Consider the following 16,774-nt stretch of genomic DNA (forward strand, 5'->3'; position numbering starts at 1 on the left):
AACCGATAACCCAGTGCACTCGATCTTCGACCCGTATCCATCGACAATGCGAAGACATCCTTCTTCAAGTGGGGTTGTTACATCAAGAGAGGATTCAATTTCTGGTTCTGGAGGGTGCAAATATGGACATCATTCTAGGGCGCCCGTGGCTGGTGAAGCACGATCCCATCATCTCTTGGGGCACAGGAGAGATAAAGAAATGGGGATCTGGATGTACACCTGCCTGTTTTCCAAATCTCCCTCTTCAAGGTCGGAACCCCATTTCTTTGTTTGCAACATCGGTCGAGAGCCCTCCTGAGAAGCAGTCTATCCACATTCCTAAGGAGTACAGCTCCTTTCATGATGTCTTCTGCCCCAAGAGAGCTTCCCAGCTACCGCCGCATCGGCCATGGGACTGCGCGATCGACCTAGTTCCAGATGCCCAGTTGCCAAGAGGTAGGATCTACCCGCTCTCGCTTCCAGAGAATCAGGCAATGGAAGATTACATAAGGGAGGCTCTGAGTCAGGGGTACATACGTCACTCAAAATCACCAGCCGCCTCAAGCTTCTTCTTTGTGGCCAAGAAGGACGGAGGGCTGCGTCCATGCATCGACTACAGGGTCCTAAATAACGGTACAGTAAAATACCGATATCCCCTTCCTCTGGTACCAGCCGCTTTGGAACAGCTCCGAGAAGCTAAAGTCTTCACTAAATTGGACCTCCGCAGCGCGTATAATCTGATAAGAATACGTGAGGGGGACCAATGGAAGACAGCATTCGTGACCCCTACTGGCCACTATGAATATGAGGTCATGCCTTACGGTCTGGTCAACGCCCCCTCCGTATTCCAAAACTTCATTCATGAAGTCCTCCGGGAGTTTCTTCACCACTGTGTAATAGTGTACATAGATGACATCCTCATTTACTCCCGGAGTGAGGCCGAACATCGCCAACACGTTGCGGAGGTCCTACACACATTGAGAGAACATCACCTCTACCTCAAAGCGGAGAAATGCTCATTCCACCAGAAGTCGATTCATTTCTTGGGATACATCATTGACCAAACCGGTATACGTATGGATGGGAAGAAAATTGAGGCTGTTCTATCCTGGTCAGAACCCACTTCCATTAAGGAGCTCCAGAGGTTTCTTGGGTTTGCTAACTTTTATAGACGGTTTATCAAGGACTACAGCAGGATTACATCACCTCTCACTAATCTCCTCAAGGGTAAACCCAAAGGACTGGAGTGGACCAAAGAAGCAGCCGCAGCCTTCCGCCTTCTTAAGAAGGAGTTCACAAGGGCCCCACTCCTGACTCATCCTGACCCAAATCTTCCTTTCGTGGTGGAAGTGGACGCATCCACCACCGGCGTCGGGGCAGTATTATCTCAACATCATGATACACCGCCCCGACTGCATCCCTGTGCCTATTTCTCTCGGAAGTTGAGCCCGGCGGAGCAGAATTACAGCATAGGAGACAGGGAGCTTCTAGCAATCAAGCTAGCCTTGGAGGAGTGGCGTCACTGGTTGGAGGGAGCCAAACATCCGTTCCAGGTGATCACAGATCACAAAAACCTCCAATACATCAAAGAGGCCAAGAGACTATGTCCACGTCAAGCCAGATGGTCACTTTTCTTCTCACGTTTTGATTTCTCCATTTCCTATCGTCCAGGACCCAAGAATCTAAGAGCAGACGCTCTCTCTCGTTTACACGAGCATCACGATCATGAAGAACTCCCAACGAAGATTCTTCCCGAACACATCTCCATTTGTCCGATCACCTGGAACGCTCCTCCAGTCGTTGCCACTCCGGAAGCCCCTGCTCCGCCGGGATGCCCTCCTCATCGGCAGTTCATACCACCTGAACACCGGGTAGATCTGATCCACTCCTTACATACCTCGCTAGGCACTGGACATCCAGGGATCAACAATACTCTCTCGCTAGTATCCCAACGATTCTGGTGGCCAAACATGGCAAGGGATGTGAGGCAATATGTTCAGGGCTGTAAGGACTGTGCCCAATCCAAGAGCCCACGTCATCTACCCGCTGGAAAGCTCCATCCCTTGCCGATTCCGAACCGTCCCTGGTCACACCTAGGAGTGGACTTTATCACTGACCTCCCTTCGTCAGAAGGTAATACCTGTATTCTAGTCATAGTAGATAGATTCTCAAAGTTTGTCAAACTAATCCCTCTGAAAGGTCTTCCCACAGCCTTTGAAACTGCCGACAATATCTTTAATCAAGTCTTCAGGTCATTTGGTATTCCAGAAGATATTGTGTCGGACAGAGGTCCACAGTTCATCTCACGTCTATGGAAAGCCTTCTTCAAGCTCCTAGGTGTGGCCGTCAGCCTCTCTTCTGGATATCATCCCCAAACCAACGGGCAGACAGAGAGGAAGATTCAGGAGGTGGGACGGTTCCTGAGGACCTTCTGCAGTGGTCACCAGAACTCCTGGAGCCAGTCTTTGGGCTGGGCAGAATATGCCCAAAATTCACTGCGGCAACCCTCCACCGGACTCACGCCATTCCAGTGCGTCCTGGGCTTCCAACCACCGCTCTTTCCCTGGGATGGCGAACCATCTGATGTCCCCGCAGTGGATCACTGGTTCCGGGAGAGCGAGAGAGTCTGGGACGAGGCTCATCAACATCTGCAGAGGGCAGTCCGTCGAAGCAAGGTAACCGCCGATAGGAGAAGGTCTGAAGAACCCAGATACACACCCGGACAAAAGGTGTGGCTATCCACCCGGGACATACGCATGCGACTGCCCTCTCGCAAGTTAAGTCCCCGATTTGTTGGTCCCTTCACCATCGTGGAACAGGTTAACCCCGTCACCTACAAACTACAATTACCCTCTCACTACCGTATTCACCCTACATTCCACGTATCACTCCTGAAACCCTATCACGATCCTGTTCTTCCCTCCACAGAGCCTGACCACGAAGAGGAACCCCCTCCTCCACTGCTCCTAGAAGAAGGAGCCGTCTACGCAGTGAAGGAGATCTTGCGTTCCCGACGTCGTGGTGGCCAGTTGGAGTACCTGGTGGACTGGGAAGGGTACGGCCCCGAAGAAAGGACATGGGTTCCCAGAGCTGATATTCTCGATCCTAGTCTCATGGTGGAGTTTCATGAGAGCCACCCTGAGTTCCCAGCGCCTAGAGGCAGAGGGAGACCACCACGGCGTCGGAGGTGTCGGCCCTCAGGAGCGGGCCCTGGGGAGGGGGGTACTGTCATGGATTGGTCAGGCTCTCACGACCCCCACTCACGAAGATCACCATCACCTGACTTCTAATGAGCACACAGCTGCATCACATTCACGAGCACCAGATAAAAGCACAGCACTCCAGTCGCTCATTGTCCGGGCTCGTCTCGACGAAAGCGGACAACTGAGCGACCACTCAGCGTAGTCATCCTCAGCTAAAACAAACGATTTACTTACCTGTTCTCTTTGTATTCCTCCTAGTCTTCCTGGTCCTCCCGAATCGTCCTGTCTTCCAGTCCTTCCAAGTCTGTGTCATCCTCTGTCAGCTGTATCTGGTGTGTGCTGTCCATCCTCGTGTATTCCTGTTACCCAGCCACGGAGGAAAAGACCCCAACATCATTCCTGATCCTCCTGGCTATCCTTCATGTGCTCCTTGTTGTCATTTAATAAACACCCTAACGTTTCCTTACCTCTGTCTCCTGTCCGCTTCATAACAGTAAAACATTCTTGGTTTCACACAATTCCTTTATGTTGCTCCAACTAAAAACCGATTAGGTTAACTTAATTGTTTTTACAAAATTAAGTTGTTTGAACAAGCAGCAAAAATAATTGTTCGAGTGTAGATAATTTATGAGATTTACATAAACCTAATGAGAAAATGTATTGTTTTATATTTCTCTTTATTTTTCCTGACAAAATTAATTTAATTTAATTTATTTTAATAAATATAATGACATTAAATTAAATTAAGCATCTTGTACATAGCATGCATAAGTGAAGTTTAATATTAAACTAATTTCGAGAGGAGCACGCGCTCATGATTGACCCAGCTGGCCCACATTAACTAATCATGATCCTCCAATCAAAGGATCCCTAGTCACTATATATATCCTCATTTCCTTTCTACAACTATCTTCTACTGGAAGACCCCCCCCCCTCCCCTTCCTTCCTCCCCTTCCTCCACCTTTGTCTAGAATGAGCAGCACGGCGGCCCAGTTACTAGCACTGTTGCCTCACAGCAAGAATACCACTGACTCCGGGTCCTCGCGGGGCCATCTGGTATTTCTATGCGGAATTTGCATGTTCTCCCCGTGTCCGTTTGGGTTTCCCCTGTGTTCCCCGGTTTCCTCCCACCGTCCAAATATGCTCCATATTATAGACAAAATTAGCCTAAGTCTCTTTTCCTAAATGTCTCAGGAAGTTTACCTTAGCCTCAGCAGCAGGGGAGTTTTGAGATCGATCTGAGCTCAATCTCCCCTCGCCCTGCAAAAGGGAGGGAGCCCTGGGCCCGAGGATCCCTTGAGCTCAGGGCTCTTTCCCAGGACAGCATGCCAAACAAGCTATTTATAAATCATGAGCTAAGTGTGAACTCGTTAAACTTTTTTAACTATTATATTTTAGAATTAGTTGACAAAAACTAGAAATAAAACTATAAAGGAGCATGTAATGGTTATCCGCTTGGACCAAAAATGCCAGGACTGGTTTTCTCTCTTTTAGTCTTTTTTTAATCTAATTACCCATTTGCATCCTTCCAAATCCATAAATGTCAGTTTGACCCTTATGTTTATAGTTCATGTTAATCTACCTACACAATTAATTTGGGCTGGGTGCAAAATCAGTGAAACAAAATTTACATATAACAGTGAGATAAAGTTATGAAGACTTGCGCAAACACCAAAAAACATGCACAAACACACTTCAAGTGCGTCAGACTGCTTTCAGTTTTTACTTCGGAAGAAAACAGTAGGAAAGAAGGCAAGACCCCCATTGGTTTCTTTGGCTAAGTGCGTAATGGATCCCATCCTCTTGCCTGCAGGGCTGTGCGTGTGTGTGTGGATATGTGTGCTCAGAGATTTCGCCTTAAGTTGCACTCTTTGTCCTGCTTCAAAAAGCTCCACTGAACAAGCTGCACAGGAATGTCAAGGTGTGCTTTTGAGAGGGGCTTGTTGCTCCTTGTTGTGGAGGTTTGCTTAACTTACAGGAAAGGGACCCAAACGCACGTATGTGGCTTATGTTTTCAGTTCGCCAGGTGGGTTAAGCATCCTGAAAAGCGGGTGACAAAGGAGCCTGATGTCCACAGGGACAGGAACAGCCTTTTTAGAAAAAAAAAAAGAGAGATTGGATTATCCTTCTCTGCTTTCTGTTTTGCCACCTGCTGTCCGTCTAGTTGCTGTGTATAAGATAATTATAAGGTACATTAATTATTTGTTTGCCAGTGTACCATTAAAGACCCATACAGATCATTTGCTTTTGAGATTTTGAACCAAACTGTAATAGCCTATGTGCTTATTAGTACAATTTGAAAAAAGTATGCTTTTGTTTGTATTGTATTATTAAAAGAAATACACTTCTCTCACTTGTATATTGTATTTTATATTAAAACCTATGATAAAGGTAAGTATTATCATAAGAGTAGTAGAGCTGTTTTCATGAGTGTAATATTATATTTGTGATTTTATACGTTTTTTGTAACACTTTAGAATGGTGTATTTACTGACATTAAGATAATCTTGCAAAGCATTTATTAATCATAGTTTGACATTAACGATGCATTATTGAAATCTAAAGTTGTGCTTGTTAACATTAGTTAATTAAGTTGAATAAATACGTAATAAATATATTGCGAATTGTTTGTTTGTGTTAGTAAATACATGAACAACTAATTGACCATTATTTTTAAGTGTTTTTGTAATTTCAAACAAACGTTCAATAAACAAGTCAACAAGTAAATATTACCATGCTTTACATGACATCAAAGGTGCAGTATGTAGGTTTGACACCCAGTGGTTGAACTAGGTATTGCACACCTTGTTCAAAACACGCAAGCGTATGTTGCCGGTTTGACAACACCCAACAGCAGTGTACTTAACGATTGAGCCTAACGGCTGATTTAAATCGTGTTCTAAATAAATGCAACGACACGCGATAGAAGGAATATTTTCCCTATTAAAAGGAGTTTTTGTGCTCTAACCATCTCCTCAAATTGATATTAGAAACAGCTTCTATTTCTCACAGGTGAACAACAGAAATCTGATAATGATCACCTGAGGTACACCTCATGTGCTTTATTCAGTTTTAAATGCCTATAATGTGTTTAAATGCCGTTTCACATGCCATTTATTGCCATATTACTGAAAGCAGCAGCAAATAGTTCACCTCAGATCTTGAAAATAAAATAAACCATTTGAAATCGAACTTCAGTGCAAGCCAATACACATCAGTGATTCAGCATCAATAATGTTTAAGAGGTTTAATATGTATTAATTACATTATAAACCACACCATTTTTGTTAGTTTGCAGTAAGAGCACTATTCTGTGCTTCTGAATGGCTGTATTTAAGTTTCTGTCATGTTTGGTTTGGTGCAAACAGCCAAAATGCTTATCACTGCAAATCTTGTCACCCAGCGTGTTGTTAGGACACAGGGTTACAATGTAATCTGCTCACCTAATGTTTACATTAAAAGTGTTTATTTTATTTGCTAATTAATAACCTCATGTGGAACTCTGAATCTGCGTGTCATTTCAGAGTCTGCTACTGTCCACCGGAGTTCACATTTTAGTTGCGGACGCACACTTTAAGAGCCCTTCTGAATGAATGAACGAAATACGCTGTTTTCCACCAAGGAAACCCGGCTAGCTGAAATATGATTGGCTAAACTGGCATTGGGCGGGTGAAAAGACCAAAACAAAGACAGATGTTCCAGCACGTAACGCACATTTTCAAAGCAGAATATCTGACTTCAGCATTGTTTTTCAGAAAAACAATAATGTTCACTTAGCATGTTTCTGAAATATCTGCAAACATATTATGGTATTTTTATGCTTAAGAAGAGTCAAAAACTTACAGCACCTTTAAGCCAATTTAACATATTTTCTTTACTTTGTGAACATAAATAATTCCAAACAATTCCAAAACTGTTGTGTAAATCCAAGCAACACAGTGATGTTTTGTTACTGAATGAAATAGCTGCTTTTTTAATGAAACATTTAAATAAATATCCTGTAATTATTCATTAAATTAAATTAATTACCACTATCAACTTGTGGTTTCAGTTAAACATTTAAAATAGTTTTATTTTCCATCATATTTCTTTATTCGATGTTTTAAATTTAGTGCTCATAATTTATGCAGTCATAATTGTACCAATTCAGTAGTAAAGTCTGTTGATAAATGTTATTGTCAGTTATATAATGGTCATTGAAGGTGTCACGGTGGCTCAGTGGTTAGAACTGTCACCTTACAGCAAGAAGGTCACTAGTTCAAGTCCAAGCTGGGTCAGTTTGCATTTCTGTTTGGAGTTTGCATGTTCTCCCCGTGTTGGCGTGGGTTTCTTCCAGGTGCTCCAGTTTGCCCCTACAGTCTAAACACATGCGCTATAGGTGAATTGGGTAAACTAAATTGGCCATGTGTGTAAAAGAGTGTGTATGGGTGTTTCCCAGTGCTGGGTTGTAGCTGGAAGGGCATCTGCTCTGTAAAACATATCCTGGATAAGTTGGCAATTCATTCAGCTTTGGTGACCCCTGATGAATAAAGGGACTAAGCTGAGGGAAAATAAATGAATGAGTAATGATTATTGATTAAATATTGGTGGTTCATTCCACTGTGGTGACCCTTGATAAAGAAGAGTATAATTCAAAGAAAAGTTGAGGAAATAAGTTTTTAAATATACATTTTTAGGCATTACCAGTAACTTTTTCAGAGGGATTTAAGAGTAAACTCAGTTTCACTCGTGTTTTCAACCCCTAAAGTCTCTTGTCTTGGTTTTACTATACCTTGGTCTTGGAACACTTACTCAGGCCTATATTTGGTCAGGATTTGTCTGTGTGTGCTTGATTTTTGCTTCTTTCTCTCTCTCTTTCAGTCTCTACTTGTATCTGAATCTCTCACTGTGTATTTCCTGGCCTGTTTCTGTCAGAGCAAATAGTGGTGAACAAGAGATCTGCAAACGAGAGGCCAGTCCCAGCTTCCTAACCTACTTTTTTCTGGTTCCCTTCATTGTACCCCTATTTATTTATCCGTACTCATTCTCTAACTCCCCTTTATAATCCAGCATTATTGGCTTCAGCCAAAATCTCTCTGTTACAGAAAAATGCGGTCACAAGTTGCATGGCTTTGTGCAGTCATGTGTCGTTCAGAGTGAAGAACGACACATGACTCACACATATATGTTAACACACAAACACACATGTTGGACTTTTTGTGTTTTCCTATAGATGTAATGATGTTTAAACTGTACATAAGGTATATTCTGATGGTTCATTCCACTGTGGTGACCCCTAATGATGGAAAATGTATGAATGAATAATGTTTATTCTATCAACTTAAACCAACAATATCTCTAAACCCACCTCTCACAGAAAACATTCTGCAGTTTTACATTATTAAAATACTTAATTCTAGATGATTTTCCTTATTGGGAGCAAAAACACAATGTGATGAACAACAGGTCCACATAAACACACCCAAACACATGTTGAGTTTTCATGTTTTATGTGCATTTCCTATAGACGTAATAATTTCCCAGACTGTATTATTCTGTCCTCTTTCCTTTTAATCCTCTACTGCATGGTGTTGCCATATAGCAGCATGATATTTATGTTCATTTCCCTGACACTGTTTCTTCAAGACTGACATTCAGTTGGAAAGAGCAGACGTTAGTTAATCAGTGATGTGCTTTGGTTAAGTTACATGACATGCAGTGTTTTTCTGTGGCGCAACTTCTGACAGACTGGCGTTTATTGTGAGTAAATCCTGAATGCAAATTAAAACGTCAATAAAAACAAAGGATCAACCTATGTCAGATCCACAAAAAATATGAGACATAACCTCCAGTAAGTTATGATGACATATTCACAAGTCAAAATAGTTTTTATCAAATTAGTTTTTTGTAAATCGATTAAATGTGCAATAGTGGAATGGGCAATATTGAAATAAGTTAGCCTGCTAGCAAGGTCAGCTGTGATCTTTTAAGATGTAACAATAACAACATTAATGCTAGTAATATACTATTGATTAGTCATATGTTAATGGATTTTTGCATTATGAATAAAATAAATTTTTAATGGCAATACTTTTGATTATATATATAAATACAGAGAACAGTGTATTAGTGAGGACAGAAAAGGACAGAACTGGCTCTTCCTGCAGATGAAAGTGAGGGTGAGATGTGTTTTAGTGATCATGAGAATCATGCAGATTGGACATTTGATAAGAGCAGTGATCGAGACAGTTCAGGTAAGTTAGCTCAGAGGCTTATAAGACAGGCGTACTATAGTATATAGTATAATATATAAACATTGTTAGCTAGTAGCTACATTAATCTGATGCATCTAAACATATTAGACTTGTTATTTATTTGTTATAATATTTACTGGAGGAAACATTTATACCTACTGTATGTTGTATACATGATAATCCTGTATTATGTTATGTTTTCAATAATATTCAGCAAAAGGAATGGAATAAATGAAAGCTGTTTGAATATCAGTTGTTGGAAAGTGTGTATGAGGTGTTATTTATAAGTTTTTTGTTAAAACTGATAATACTGCAACACCTATTAAATCAAAACAAACAACATTTCAAACAACAACATTATTAGTTATAAGGAAAGTTTTAAACTAGAGATTTTAGATCCACTGTTGGGCGTTATTGCCATATGGCAACATATCATAAAGTACCTTAAAAAAGGTTTCCCCCTAAATTATTTTACAGCACTTCAAGCTAAACCATTCTAAGAAAGAAAAACAGTCAAATATTGTTTATGGATCTATCACAATGCATGCAGTATGGATAAATACACTGTAAAATCATCATCATCATCATCATCAATATCAGTAAATTTAGTTTTCCATATTTTGTGTTTCATGTTTTTATTAAATTTTCGCCCCATTTATTTATGTTTTTTTAATTGTATTATGGGACCTTTATCTTTCTTCCATCAACTTTTAATCTTAAAAAGTTTGAAAAAGTGACTTTTATGAACGTTTGTAATAGTTTAAAGTGATATGTTGTCTGTTTCGTGTATTATAGGACATTATGGTGGTGTGTATTATGGGACAAAACCTTGTAATACACTGCCAGTACATTTTTTGTTATTTTACAGACTTACTTTAATATCTTATTTCTTAAACATTATAATATTTCTAAAAGCTAAAATGTCAATAAAAGTCACTTTGTTAAACTTGGAATCTCAGCATTTTCAAAATCAAAAGTCGATAGCAGCAATTAAACTCCCATAATGCAATTCACAACCGTAAATAAAAAGAAAACACTTGTGAATCACACAATGCGGAAACTGTTAATTAACACATATTTTTTTACAGTGTACCTCTAAACCCAACACTCACTATCTACAGTTTTACATTTTCAAAATAATTCATTCTAGATCATTTATGTCCCCACAATGTCAAAAATTACTTGTGTTTTTATACTTAAAGGGGTAATTTGGTCCCCACAATGTAATAAATACCACGACAAGACACACGAAAGCGCACACACGCATCCCTCTTGTGACTAGTAAATGAGGTCTTGTTATCAGTTTAAGACCTTTGAGGTTTTTTTTTTACTCATCGGCTGTCCGAACACCCCTGACCCTTCAGCCAAGTAGCCACTGTCCAGGAGCCTCATGGGGTCTTCATCCCCTCTTGTCTGCACCTATTCATCCTTTAATCAAAGTGAAATGCTATCCGGTGACCTCTGAACTCCAGCAGGGCCAGGCCACTTAAAAGACCTTTATATGTGTTTGCAGCTTTCATTGATCACGTTATTCACAGATCTGCTGAATGAAGAGGATTGGATTTCACAGAGCTTGTCTAGCAGGATGAGAAAGAGCATGTTGTGAATGGAGAATCTGATGTTTGTGTTATGAGTGCATGTAGAGTTTTGCAACAATAAGAAATCCATTGCCATCTTGAGCTGTATCAAGAGATCAACAACCAGTATGCTTGAAAGTAATATTATTATTAATGTTTTAATATTATTTAAACATTATTAATGTTTTAATTCACTGATATTTGGTCAAATCCAAGTTATGAGTTAAATTATACATTTTTTATGATCATATTTGATCCAAATTGGGGTTAAAATAACAGCATTTTTGCTGTTAAATTGCGGTGAAGTAAGAATAGGATTTTACGTTGTTAAAAATGATGATCTCAAAGTCATGATGAATTACTGTATGTTTATGACAAGTATGTTTATTTTACATGAACTTATTTTTAACAGGTTGATCAGGTGTCAACAATTTTTTTCTTAAGTTATATAAATTATAACTTTGTTTAAAGTCAGTTTAAATTAAATAAATTGAAATTACTATTTGGTTATTTTCAATTCACCATTTTTAACAGGGTAGAAAAGAAATTAAATTTTAATTAAATAAACTAAGGCTGCATGATATTAGAAAAATCAGACATTGCGATATTTTTTCTGCAATATATATTGCGATGTAAATACAATTTCACCAGATGAATTGAACAGCCATATTTGGAACAATGCATTCATTTTCAATCGATTGTCATGATTTTGTAGCATGAAATGTAAAATGCAAATATAAGGGTGAAATAAACAGTGCTTAATGGCTTTCAGGGTATAGTCAAATCGTATTTAGGTATAGAAATAAAAAAAAAAAAAGCCAAACATAAAATAACAATGGATAGACTTTACTATTTAAACAGTGCAATACAATTATTTTCTATTAAATATTGTGTCTGAACGTTCTTAGCGCTTAAAACATGTGCATTCGATAAACTTTTACTCCGTTAAGGGTAAATTCTGCAGTAACTCCACAAATGTTGTGTATTTTGAACTGTGGCTATAAAATTCCAATATATATATATATATATATATATATATATATATATATATATATATATATATATATATATATATATATATATATATATATATATATATATATATATATATATATATATATATATATATATATATATATATATATATATATATATACTATACAGTCCCATCTCAACATTGCAGATCCTGCGATGTGACTACTTCGGATGTGTACATTGCGATATCGATTCTGAAACGATATATTGGCAACCCTAAAATAAACACTGTTCTTTTGGAGTAATGTCTGCTGCGAATTCAGCTTTACCATCACATCAATAATTAACTGCATTTTAAAATTTGACAGCATTTCAGATATTGTAAATTGAGTTATTTCGTACAATTTATTGTAAAAAGGAATTATTTTGAATGTGTTTTTCATTTTAATATCAGAGTGAGTCCCTTAGAAGCAAATAAATCTCTTTCATAGCACTCTTGGTTTATAGAAATTGTTTGCAATTTCATTCAGTTTGAGCATTCTAATTCTGATTGGTGTGTTTATTCATTTGTACTGGACATGTAAACTAATTAAAATACTCCACGTAAATGCACATATTGACAGAGATGGAAACACCATGTATTAAAAAAAATTTTGGATTTAATGATTACCAAGATACTGAAATATGTAAATTAGCTTAATTATCTTTTTCTTTTTTTATAATTGTTGTTATTTTGAATCAGAATAATTACAAAGTTTTCTTTTTAATAACTAGAAACACACACACAAACAAACAAACAAAGAAGTGCTTGAGTATGGAAAGAGATTTGTACTTAAACGTCGAAATGCCGTAAACTGAAAAATCAGTGTGTTTTCAGAAAGACTTGTAGGCCTATTTGGCTCATTCGGTACTCACATGTTAGAAATGATCTTTGCAGTATAGTGTAGTACAATATTGCTATAAATTCAGTTTACAACCCTATTATTTTAGTCAAATATTTGTTCTATTTTATTATAATTCATTCATTCATTCATTCATATATTTATTTATTTATTTATTATTATACCCTCATAAGCTTATGAGCCCAACTAAATTGAAAACCCTAGAATTGCCCCTGGTGACAGGTCAAGTTGACAATACTGTATGTACAGTATTATGTGTGTTCTGGAATCTGAAAGAAGACAAGCAGCAATGAAGGGATATGTGACTTGGAAGGGTGGGACAAGCATGCTCTGGAATGTGAGCTCAGCATGGAGAAAGGGCACAATAGAGCTCCCATCTATCACTGTATGTGCTCTATAGTAGCTTTAGCAATTGGATGTATAGGGTATCCAACCATCTTTAAAGGAATGACTTCTAGTCTTTACTCTTTTTGTGGGAAGTAGATGTATTGACGTGATATACCAGAGGCTAAAATCCAAAGCAATTTTCATCTGTTGTTCCTCTGTAGGATCACATACCACTTTCTGCTTTCTAGCTGATCTTCACTTGCCCGCAGGGAAACAAATGTGTCCCAAACTATGCTACAGCTTGTTGTTTTGTTACATACAAGGTGCTTATAAAACGTTATTGCTGTTTTTAAAAGAAACAGATGATGCTCTTGATGATGTTGACGGATGCTGTCATCCCTGTGAAGTAGATTGATGCTCTTTTTAATGTGTGTTTAATGTGAGTTTTAATTGATGTATGCCTCTAACCTACAGGATTTAATCTGGTCTCCCTGTGTTTGTGTGTGTTTGTCTGCAGGGGTCAACACTCCAGGAGCCGTGTGCAGGCCGGGACTGCAGTGGACCGTGCCCGTGTTTTCCCTTAAAGGGTGGCAGGGTGAGTAATGAGGAACACTGTTTGCCAATGTTAAGACTGTTCATACCACTCACTTGACCTTATCCAGTGCATCATGCATCACTGTTAACTGCACTTTCACTTTCAGGATTGGAAACACCTGCATGTGTACTTCCACACACACTCACACACACACACTAAACATTTGTTATTGAGACAAAATGTTGTGCTTTGAAAAAAAAAGATCTAAATGGAAAAGTTGAACAAAAGTCACACTTTTATAGAATAAAACAAATATTAACATTTTAGGCAAACTCACGCCTAATAAATACAGTCAATCCAAAGAAACGACAGATTTTCAAGTGGTCTCTTCATTTTTTAGTAGCTGTATACATTTACAGTGTTTTTTCAATTGTTTTGCCACAAATTTCATCCCCCTGGTGTGAATTTTCAAGACTCTAAACACAAAATTCACAACCATTGCCAAAATTGCACAATTTTGCAAAAACTCTTAACTCTTTTTTATGCTTACAGTGTAGATACAACACACATTATACATTATACATTATAGTCAAATATACTTTGTTCATTGAACTAAAATAACCTTTTAAATATAATACAGTTAAACATTGAATTGATCCCACTTCAAAATACAACTCAATACAAACATTACATTTGAAATAATTGTGCATTCATTTGATTATCATGATGCAACTATCAACTGATAAAAGCGCTCAAATTAATAAATAACTGTTGCATTACTCTTGATGCATAGCTACAGTACATGGAAACTGATGTATAATATTACATGTTTAGATGATGAACGTTTCAGGATAGATCAAATAACATCAGTTATCACAGAAGATGACCTAACTGGAATACATTATCTACAGATTTTATCCTTATTCCATATTTATGGTTCCATGTACAACCTTTTCATATTTGACATTACTGTATGCAAGAAAGTCCAAACACAGCATAACAGCCAACCCAGGCTCATTCTGAGAACGTAGTCCCGGGGACGTTCCTGAAGACCGCGAAATACGTCCCGGGAGGTATGTATTTTTGCAGTTTTTGTTTTCGAGAATCCGCGAGAGGCCGCTGTGTGCGCCTTTTTCCCCACGCCGTTCTCACGTAAACCCGCTAGAGGCCGCTGTTGAACGACCGTCTGCCTGGATGACAGAATGATTGACCGTGCGACCGGCCAATCGGCTGACCCACCCTCCTCCGTCCCTAAACCCAACCAACGACGGTTCACAAAAGCCGTCCAGAAAAAGAAAAGCCCTCGTCTGATTTTTACCACGTTTTCGGATTTTGACCACATTCTCACCCTGTGACGAACTTGTTCGCTTCATTTTTTGGATTTTGTTTTTGTTTTCTTACCTGATTTCTGGAACCGCTCTTCCTCGGACTTGAACCCGGTCATCGGTATTTCGCGGTCTCCAGAAACGTCCCCGGGACTACGTTCTCAGAATGAGCCTGGGTTGCTAACAGCAGAGCAATGTCAGGTCTGGATTCACATTGACAAAACGTTTTTTCCAAGATGTTAAAAACACCACTGTGATGTAGAGGAGAACCTGTGGCCAAATCCTTAAGACCAGACTGATTGAAACACAGATCCCAAAATAGAAATCTGATATATGGAAATATATGCAAATTACAAATGTGACATACTAGTAACATATGTGACATACTAGTTGGATTACACATTCTACATGGATTTCACGCTTATAAAATATGCCATGTATGTCAAAATATTGCAAAAATTGCCATTGTTTTTGACCATTAAAATTACAAATATGTACATATGTTAAGTAAATATGTGACCTATTGTTATATATTTTATCTACAGATATATTACCTACACACACACACAAACACAAACACAAACATATATGTATATATATTCAGTATGTTAAATCCAAGTGTAATTTGCATATGTTGCCATATATCATGAAATATATCAGCTTTAGATGTATCGATATGTAGTGATTTTTGACTTTTGTTAACTTTACTATTCTGTTTTTTTACAGTAAACCTACATTATGATTGAATGAATAAAAATTTAAGTCAGTGATTCCACTGTCTGCAATACTCCCTCTACACTTATGTATAAACCATAATGAAACCTGTATCATATATTTTAACAACAATATTGAATGATTGTTTAATGATTGTTTATTGAAACTATGTGTATCTTGTGTGCTGTTGATGTAAAGTTATGTTCCCGCAATATTTGTATGGTAAAAGGGTTATGTGAATCAATGTCTTTAAAGAACGCAGCATGCAGAGTTTTGAACATTTGAGAGTCAGTGTATTAGTTTGAATTGAACATAAAACGGTATTAATTTGTCCTCCCCAAAAATTAAGAATTGGGTTGTTTCATCTTATTTTGAAAAAGTAGTTTGAACAAACAGCAATCGCCAAATTTTGAGTGAATTTCAACACTCAGATTGGTTAATTAGGTTAAGTAACAGCAGTAGTTTGTTTTACAGCAAATTGAAAAAAAAATATTTGGGGATGTTAATAATATTGATCTTAGAATTGGAATTTTTTTGTAAATATGGTTTTTAATTCAAGCCAAGCTAAAATAATTAAGACTGTCCAAAAAGAAGAGTTACATTTTTTTAAATGTCATTGTTCTTGGGAAATATAAAGAAAGCACACAAGAGAAAATAATTTTTGTCTTCAACTGTAAACTTGACTCAGGTTATTATTATGTCTTTATTATTGACCTTGTTACTGACTTTCCTCCCAAGTGCACTATGAAGTGGTCAATATGGTGTAAAAGTAAAACAAATAACTGATATAAACATCGTTGCAGAGAAGATGAATTAAATATGAAGACAATGTAAAGCAGAAACACTCTGAAGTATGTGCTATTTTGAATCTCATGTGATAGCTGCATGAATGAACATTTACTTTGAAACTTATCACGTAGACACTCAAATCTTTTTATTTCTGAATCACGAAAGGCAAACATTATTCTATCGGATTATTATTGCATACTCATTGGCACTGTAGA

The 16,774-nt window shown here is 38.0% G+C and overlaps 1 protein-coding gene across 1 annotated transcript in view; it reads left to right on the top strand.

Annotated features, from left to right (window-relative positions):
- col4a6 (collagen, type IV, alpha 6) overlaps nt 1–16,774 on the top strand; it is a 173,237-nt gene that overhangs the window by 66,916 nt on the left and 89,547 nt on the right. Inside the window, 1 exon segment of the mRNA XM_056462133.1 lies at nt 13,714–13,791. Coding sequence (XP_056318108.1) covers nt 13,714–13,791 — 78 coding nt within the window.

The sequence above is a fragment of the Danio aesculapii genome, chromosome 7 (genome assembly GCF_903798145.1).
Source record: "Danio aesculapii chromosome 7, fDanAes4.1, whole genome shotgun sequence".
NCBI classification, from domain to species: domain Eukaryota; kingdom Metazoa; phylum Chordata; class Actinopteri; order Cypriniformes; family Danionidae; genus Danio; species Danio aesculapii.